The sequence below is a fragment of the Engraulis encrasicolus genome, chromosome 22 (genome assembly GCF_034702125.1).
Source record: "Engraulis encrasicolus isolate BLACKSEA-1 chromosome 22, IST_EnEncr_1.0, whole genome shotgun sequence".
Taxonomy (NCBI): Eukaryota; Metazoa; Chordata; class Actinopteri; order Clupeiformes; family Engraulidae; genus Engraulis; species Engraulis encrasicolus.
In genome coordinates this window covers 34,754,342-34,762,924 of record NC_085878.1, presented here as the reverse complement: position 1 = coordinate 34,762,924, position 8,583 = coordinate 34,754,342, and the positions used below count along the sequence as shown (strand labels likewise).

The 8,583-nt window shown below is 48.8% G+C and overlaps 1 protein-coding gene across 2 annotated transcripts in view; it reads left to right on the top strand.

The window, feature by feature from the left end:
• The first annotated feature begins 317 nt into the window (after positions 1-317).
• Positions 318-8,583, top strand: part of plekhg4 (pleckstrin homology domain containing, family G (with RhoGef domain) member 4) — a 93,711-nt gene continuing 85,445 nt past the window's right edge. For both annotated transcript variants that reach the window (XM_063188621.1, XM_063188620.1), the window contains exon 1: positions 318-550. In XM_063188621.1, the coding sequence (XP_063044691.1) occupies positions 548-550 (3 nt within the window). In that variant the 5' untranslated portion in view covers positions 318-547. The remainder of the gene's footprint in view (positions 551-8,583) is intronic.

Genomic DNA, 8,583 nt, shown 5'->3' with positions numbered 1-8,583 from the left:
TGGCTGGTAAGTTGGTATTTTCTACCAGCCAAACTGAAATTTCACCAGCATTTCACCGGTTGGCTGGTGTTAATTTAGAGCCCTGGCCAGCAGTGGCAGGCAGCAACAGCAGCAACAGTCTGCAGTACTACAGTGCATAGGAGGAGAGGGAGGGGCCGGAGCACCGGTAGGGGTCGAAGGGAGGGGGTAGAGAAGGGAGGGGCCAGGCAGGCGTGGGCGAGTGACAGGCAGAGGCAGAGAGGTGGGGGGGGAGCTAAAGCTACAGCTAAAGCTAGGGCTAGGGCTAGGGGGGGCGGGATCTACCTCGGCAGGCGAGGGCTTGCTGCAGTGTAGTGCTGGGGCTACCAGTAGAGCCAGAGCGCTGCAGTGGAGTGCGGCGATCTGTGCTGTGCTGTACTGTGCTGTACTGTGTTGTGGAGGAGGGACAGGAGGGACAGGACTGCTGTGTGGCCTTGGCTAGGGCTACTACAGAGTTACTGGCAAGGACAAAAAATGAGCCAACTGAGGAGGAGGACTACTACAGCAAGAAGGATACACTTCACACACAATGGTGAGTGAATGGTGAAGGGAGAGAGTCGGGGGAGGCTTGTGTTGTGGGAAAGCGGTGTGTGTGTGTGTGTGTGTGTGTGTGTGTGTGTGTGTGTGTGTGTGTGTGTGTGTGTGTGTGTGTGTGTGTGTGTGTGTGTGTGTGTGGCATTAGGTGCTAATGGTTTTACCTTACCGGTATATGGGGGAAGGGCAATTTTATTGCTCTGACATACAGTGGTAAAAGTAGCAGAGCAGAGAGGTGTGTAGACTGAAGTGGCATGTGACAAAATGAAATTAGAAGGAAGCTATGGAATTGATGTTGAATTAGGATGAAATGCTGTATGTGGCATGTGGTCCTGTAGGCGCAAGTAGGTCTTGGTATTCGGTATAGGTGTGTGTGTGTGTGTGTGTGTGTGTGTGTGTGTGTGTGTGTGTGTGTGTGTGTGTGTGTGTGTGTGTGTGTGTGTGTGTGTGTGTGTGTGTGTGTGTGTGTGTGTACTTATGATATGAAATTGTGTGTGTGTTTGTGTGTGTGTGTGTGTGTGTGTGTGTGTGTGTGTGTGTGTGTGTGTGTACTTATGATATGAACTTGTGTGTGTGCCGTATAGTGTGTGTGTGGGTGTGTGTGTTTCTATACTGTAGTGCATCTGCAGAATCTTGATGGGCTGTCCTTGAGAGGTGGATGAAAACACTGAGTCAGGAGAGCTGGTGGTGGTCAGGGATTTTATAGGTTGTGTGTGTGCCCTAGAGAACTGCATGGATACATGCTTTACTACTTGTTGGGATAGTTTTTACTAGCTCAGGCCCCGTGGAGAAGTAATTACTCAAATGTGTCGCTGTGTTTATGTGTGTGTGTGTGTGTGTGTGTGTGTGTGTGTGTGTGTGTGTGTGTGTGTGTGTGTGTGTGTGTGTGTGTGTGTGTGTGTGTGTGTGTGTGTGTGTGTGTGTGTGCACGTTTGTGTCTGTGTGTGTGTGTGTGTGTGTGTGTCCATGCTGCTGTTTGTGTTTTTGTTTATTCTATCTGATCTTTGGCCTCTTTGGCGATGTCCAGGCATGTTGAGTAGAAGGTCAGCTGTGGTGTGTGTGGTGTGTGTGTGTGTGTGTGTGTGTGTGTGTGTGTGTGTGTGTGTGTGTGTGTGTGTGTGTGTGTGTGTGTGTGTGTGTGTGTGTGTGTGTGTGTGTGTGATTAAAATGTTGGTTTTGGGCATTAGGCAGGTCAGGTGTCTTATCACCTCTTTGAAGAAGGGAGGAGGAGTGAGAAGAAGACGAAACAGAGGAAAGAGAGAAAATAGCTTGTTCATGGGGCAGTGCTGTCTGATGGGCTTCCATTTCTCCCCTGAGTGACACTACTGACTGCTCCCCTGAGCAGGAAGAAAGCAGAGAGGATATTAACCGCCGCACAACAAGAAAGAGAGAAGCTGCTGCACGAGCATGGGCCGCTTATAACAGGGCAGGAGGGATCACACTCCCCTCGCTCTGCTTTCTCCTTTCTTTCTTTTCTCTCTCTCTCTGTCTCTCTCTCTCTCTCTCCTTCCTTGCACAGCCGGGCAAGAAAACAGTGACATGTGTGGATTCAATTTAGGCGTCTGTCTTCTGTGTTTAGGTTTTGAGGACTCTGAGCAGAAGCTGTTCTGGAGAGAAAGGGGGCAGAAAAGAACGAGCTAGACAGTGGCTGTGAGTGATGCTGACTCTCAGTGTAGTGAAATGGCCCTCCAAATTGTGCACTAATCTATGCATTCATCAAGCCCTTTTATATATTTTGCCTGGCTTTGCTTTGGTGTGCTTTATAGGGGAGAAGGAGCCCCTGTGTCTGCTAAGCGGGCCCCTGGAAGCGAAGCCCCAGAGTAGAGCTCCGACCCACTGGTCCACATCGTCCTATATAGGGGACTCTGGATCTGATGGCAAGGTAACTGAAAACAAATGCTGTCCGGCAACCCCAGAAGGGTCTCAGTTTCTCCCTATTAGAGTAGAGTCCCCTTCTACTCGTGATGTAAGCATCTTTAAATAGTTTGCTTTTGTTCACAGCTACAGTTTTTTCCCCCCTCTCTCTCCTTCTTTCTCTTCTCTTCCTACTTTTTCAGACCAAGAGGGAGATTGGCTTCAGAGCCTAAGTCAATTCTAGTCTTTCTATCCCTGGAGGACTATCCGATTTTGGGGAAAGGTTGAGGGGTTATCTGTTAGTGAGTCCCTTTGCCTGATTTGTTTGTTGTTTTCTTCCTGCGGGGCAGCCCTGGCGGTGTTTGATGCCTGTGTTTACTCATCATCGGATGGAGTAGAGGGAGGTGGGGGGATAAGGGGTTTCAGCTCATCTGGCACTCCACTCAAAGAGCCCTGCCATCTTCCCACAAGTGAGCAGGGGAGGATCGTTACTCTTTAACTTTTCAAAGGATGGACCACCAGTTACACTGAGGCCTTTTTATCTTTCTTTCTTGCTTAGAGGAGCATCACGTGTTAAAGTTGTTAGTATTTCCCACCCTTTTCTCAGGCTGTGTGTTCATGCTATGAAGGACCCATTTGTTGCCTTTCCTTGACATCAAATCATACTGTTATCATCCCCGAACTGATAGGTGGCTTTTGAAACACCATCGCAAACATCCTGTGCCCTGCGGTGTGTGTTTATGTCTTTGTTTGCATGTGTGTGTAAGTATCCATATGTATTTGTGTATGCGCGTGTGTGTGTGTGTCAGTGTTATCACCACAGCGCCATCTCCACTGTAAGCAACATTAGCACATTCTGAGTGCTTGTAGACGCGTCGGTCTAATCAGCATACTGTTGTTTATTTTGCTGATGTGCAGTTATGTCCCTCAGGCTGTGTAGCCAGATTGGACCCGTGAGGAAGAAAAGAGATGTGTTTGTGTGTGAAACCGTGAGTGCCAGTAAACATCAAAAATCAGACGCGTGTTGTCGCCCTCTGGTCTGGAGCTTTCTCTCTGTTGTAAACAAGGCCGTCGGCCCTACTGTGGCGCAAATGGTAGGGCACCCGTTTCCCATGCGGCTGACCCGGGTTCGACTCCCTGCCTGGGTCCTATGCCGACCCTTCCCCATCATTCTCTGTCCACTCACTTCCTGCCACTACCTTCACTTTCCTGTCAAATAAAGGCAATAAAAAGTCTAACTAAAGTATAAACATATAAACAAGGCCGTCATCATGTCGATGGCCGAAGACAAATGTCAGTCCTACAGATACCTGTGTCGTGTCATCCTATCATGAATGCCCGAAATGTTTCGGGCCACAACACGGATCAGGAGTCAGGAGGAATGGCATCGGGCCCCTAATGCCTGCCTGGCATCACCTGGTGTGATGTGCAAAGGGGTGAAAGGGGGTTTGCGTCGTGTGGACAAACGAATGAATGGCGGTCGGCTGCATGTGGCATGCGGCATGAGGCGATGGGCGAGTCAATTGTCCTTTGGCGCTCTGCAGTTGGCTTGTCCTCCCTCCCTGCTGTAGTTTACAAGCTTTACCCTCTGACCCCCAGGGGCCATGCCACCAGCTGCCCCAGGAATGCTGAGCAGAGATGAGCTGAGCTGAGCTACCCAGTTTACTCTGCTCCCCTCTCCTCTCTCTGCAGCCTCTCTCTCTCTCTCTCTCTCTCTCTCTCTCTCTCTCTCTCTCTCTCTCTCTCTCTCTCTCTCTCTCTCTCTCTCTCTCTCTCTCTCTCTCTGCAGCCTTTCTTTTCCTCTGCTTCATCTCTTTCTCTCTCTCCCCTATCTCTTTCTCTGCAGTCTCTCTCTCTCTCTCACTTGCTCATCTCTCTTTCCTCTCTTTTGTATTTCTCTTTCTCACTCTCTCCCTCCTCTTTCTCTCTTGCACCCCCCTTGACCATACTGTTTCCTCATACTATATGACCGCCCTGCAAAGACAAAAGGTAAATGAGTGTTGAGCACATGCAATCTGTATTTCACAGAAGGCTTTATGCTATGGCTTGAAGCATGTTCAGCATAGGGTAGGATAGGATAGGAGAGGGAATGGCAATAGGAAGAAGGATGTCTGTCAATGGGGCACCATGTCAATCCAGCTGCTGTCCTGAGAGATGACTCTGTGTAAATCATACGAGCAGGCAGGCAGAGGCCCCCTTGACTCTGCCCTTCTTTCATTACACATCAACATGCGGAGAAAATGGAAGACATGTGGTCCGAGAGATGAAGGGGACCAGTGGAGAGCCAAAGATGGGGTTCCCCAAATCAGCCATGACATTTCTCGGGTGGAGAGTGTCAGTGATCGATCAGCTGAGCTTCCATACAAAGAATGAAGGCGTTTTAGACACGGACACCGAGGGGATCACATGAGGAGTGGGGGATCACATCACATCACATGCGCAGCAGTCCTGTTTTTGACACACATTCCACCAAACATGCACATCAGCGCCAAGGTGTGCTTGTGCCAATACATTCAGATTAGGGATGCACAATGTATCGGGCAGATGTATCGGTATCGGCCGATATTTGACATTTCTCAACACATCGGACATCGGTCCGATGGGTAAAACTGGGCCGATGTTAACGCCGATGTTTTCTTTAATATGTTACGGTTCTAAAAGATTGGACTTGATGGTGACTTTCAATGTTTGTCTTCTAATTTGTCTCTCTTTTTTATCTAATTTTATCACAGGGAGATAAAAAAGTGTTTTTGGAAATAAGAGGACATTCAAAAATTATGTTTGTTTGCATCATTGTCATCTCTTAAAAAAAAAGAAAAGAAAAACATCGGTATCGGTTAATATCGGTTATCGGCCAAAACCGCAATATCAATATCGGATATCGGTATCGGCCAAAATTTTTGACATTGTGCATCCCTAATTCAGATGTTGGAAAGTGATTATGAGGTGAAGGGTTTGACTTTCCGATTGATGCTGACCACTTTAAAGTACCTGACCATTGTGGCCTTTTCATGCTTTTGTGTATTTTAGGACAGTTGAGAGTATGGGAGAGAGAGATGGGGCTGGGCTGGCAAAGGACCCAGGCCGGACTTAAACCTGTGTCACCATGGGCATGCAAGACCATATGTGAGGGCGCTTAGTGCGCTGCGTCACACTGCCCCTCTTCATTGATGCTTGTTATGCCTTTGTTGTAACTTGAGCAATATACTCGTGTGCTGTTAGTGCCATGCGTTGTGCCTTTAGAAAGGATGCATTCTTCTTCATCAGTGCCACATTTAGCAGTGCCACCATGCCTAGCTAACAGCATTACACACTAACTCACTAACCCACTTTTGCCCTCATAGGCATTCGTGTGAGCCTGTCTACTATAAAAGTAAACTTCCTGCTATTATAAGCAGCAGGTAGGAGCGAATGAAGCTTCCCATGCATTAAACACAGTCAGACTGGCTATGTAGGTAAATGAGCTCCAGGAAATGGCATTCTTCCATTTGCTCAGTGGTTAGCCTTTAAAAAAAACATTTGCCATTTGGTACCGACCAGAGGGCAGAGGTTGTGAACTGAGCTAAAATGGTGAAATGGACAAAGTTGGGGGAGAGAAAAAAAAGGTCATGAACTTCCGAGTTGGTTACCATCACCAAGGTGTAGTACTAGGCTAGCGTTCTCTTTCAGGGATCTGCTGTTTACGTTCTTTCAGCAGCACGTCGTCTGGTTGCATGTGGCTTGTCTTTCCTCATTGTGGCAGATTGAGTGTTGTGTGACTGAAAAGTGAGACCCCGGATACCCGGTGTGCTGAGGTGACACCAGTTGAGCTCACCTTCAATGGGAGAGCCTGAAACGGAGACACTGACACACACAGCCTCACCCTCAAGTCTCCTGTTTCGCACTGTTCCCGTAGGCACAATTACAATCTGTGACCTATTTTTAGAGGTGAATGAATGGACTTATATCTGCTGTCTGAGAAGATAACAATGTCCTGACTCCCTCCTTGGAGACTGCAGATAACGGCGAGGGAAAGTTAACCGCCATTTTTTATTTTCTCGTTTAATATTACTTGCTGTGGCCCAGGTAGGTAAATCAAGCAAGTCATAGTGCACGCAAGCTGACCTCTCCTCCTGGTAGCCTACATCTTTGGTGACAGATTTCATTTTAATTCGCAAAAAAAGTGCAGGGTGTTATAATCTAGTGTGCCGGGAGGGAGGAGGATATTGCCAAAATCCTGTATGGGTTCTCGTCTCCAAAACAACAGGGAATCTCTCTCTCTCTGGAAGCGACCTCTGCAGCAGCTTGGTCGTGTGGCCAGCTCTGGAAAACTCCAGCAGAGTGAGGGGTGACGGACGGAGCCTATCATGACTTTGTGAGCCTGGACTCTGGGACGATGTTTATAAACAGGCAGCCTGCCCCCCAGCCCATGGAGCTGCCCTGGGCTGGACCCCCCACATGCTTGGAGGTCTCCTCCTATGTGACCTTGTGTTGTCATATCCTGCTGAGCTCAGCTCCAACATGGACCCAGACACACACACACACACACACACACACACACACACACACACACACACACACACACACACACACACACACACACACACACACACACACACACACACACACACACACACACACACACAGTCACGCTTTTCATATCTTGGAGACACTGTTTTCAATAGAGACGGACAGACATGAAGCAAGCCAATCCATCACTGGAGTAAGGCCAAGTGTCAGATGTTATTTTTTTGGGTCCTTTTTTGTGCAACACCAAATCAAGCCGCTTATGAATAGGCTTTGATCTATTGGGGGGGGGCTACCAAGGTTATGCTCTCGTGTCGGACCTAAGAGAGGAGCTTGAGAAAGAGAATAGAGCTTTATAGACGGCTTTGGTAGCTACAGCGGTTGGCCTTGATTCTGCTGCTGAGTGAATGGTTGGGATTATGCTTAGCATATCATTTCCGGGGGGACGTTTCGGCGCTTGAGGGCTCTTCAGCTGTCATAGACATGGTTTTAATGAAGCTGGCATTAATTGTTGTCTGCTTGCTTAAACTGAGCAACAAGGCATGCTGTCGTGGGTGGCAGAGTCTTCAACAGTTGGGTGGATGGCTCGTAGCAGTTAATTATTTTGTGTTCCCCTGCGCTCTTGTTTGGTCTTCTGAAAAAAGCCTTTCCTGAGAACCATTCTGCTAAAGGCCAAATGAAAGGATCTCAGCGCTTGTGGGTTGCCCTCTTTTTTTCTTCTTCTCTTGATGAAAGCACAAATTATTTTATCTGTGATCTCCATTGTGAGTTCTTCGAATCACATGCTGTTTAAAAAAAACTTGTTTTATGCTGTTTTCTGTTGAGAGGGACTCACTGTTTAGTTGTAAGGAGCTGCCACAGAGCACCACATAATGGTCCCCTCTTTCGATGCTCCCCCAGCCTCAGGCCATGTTTTAGCGAAGGTCAGACTGGCCCGGGGGCAAGCTTGGCGGCCGCCTCCGTGAGAAAAGCCCTCCTGCCTTTGTCTCTCTCTCGGTAGAGTCAGGCTGGAGTGCCCTGTCAGGCCAGGCAGTCAGTGTTGAGAGGAGCCCTGCAGAGGAGGAGGAGGGCTTTATCAGCAGTCTAACATGAAGGAGCCAACACCACCTCCCTCTATCTCCACCTCTCTCCCTGTCTCTCTCTCCACCTCCCTCTCTCCAACCCTCCCTTTCTCCACCTCCATCCCTCCCTCTCTCTCTCCACCTCTCTCCGCCTCTCTCCATCTCCCTCCCTCCCTCTCTCCACCTCCCTTCCTCCCTCTCCCAGCCTCCCTCTCTCCCTTTCTCCACCTCCCTCCCTCTCCCTCTCCGCCTCTCTCCATCTCCCTCCCTCCCTCTCTCCACCTCCCTCCCTCCCTCTCTCCACCTCCATTAACCCCTCCACCACTGCCACCATCGGCATCAGCAGGAAACCCTCTTAATGGGCAACCCCTTCTCTGGGGAGTGTTTTGGGAATTAAACACATGAAATACTGAGCTGCTGGACCCAGAGGAACAAAGACAAATGAGGACTTCGAGTGGGCTTGTTCTAGATGACAATCAACAATGTTTTTGTTAGGACTGACTGGCCAACTTATGTTGTATGTCCCCCGAAAAGAAAAACAAATCTGCAAGAGAGTGTGAGGCGTTTAGTTGGAGGAGGGCTGAGGGAATCGCTTTCATCAGCTCCTCTC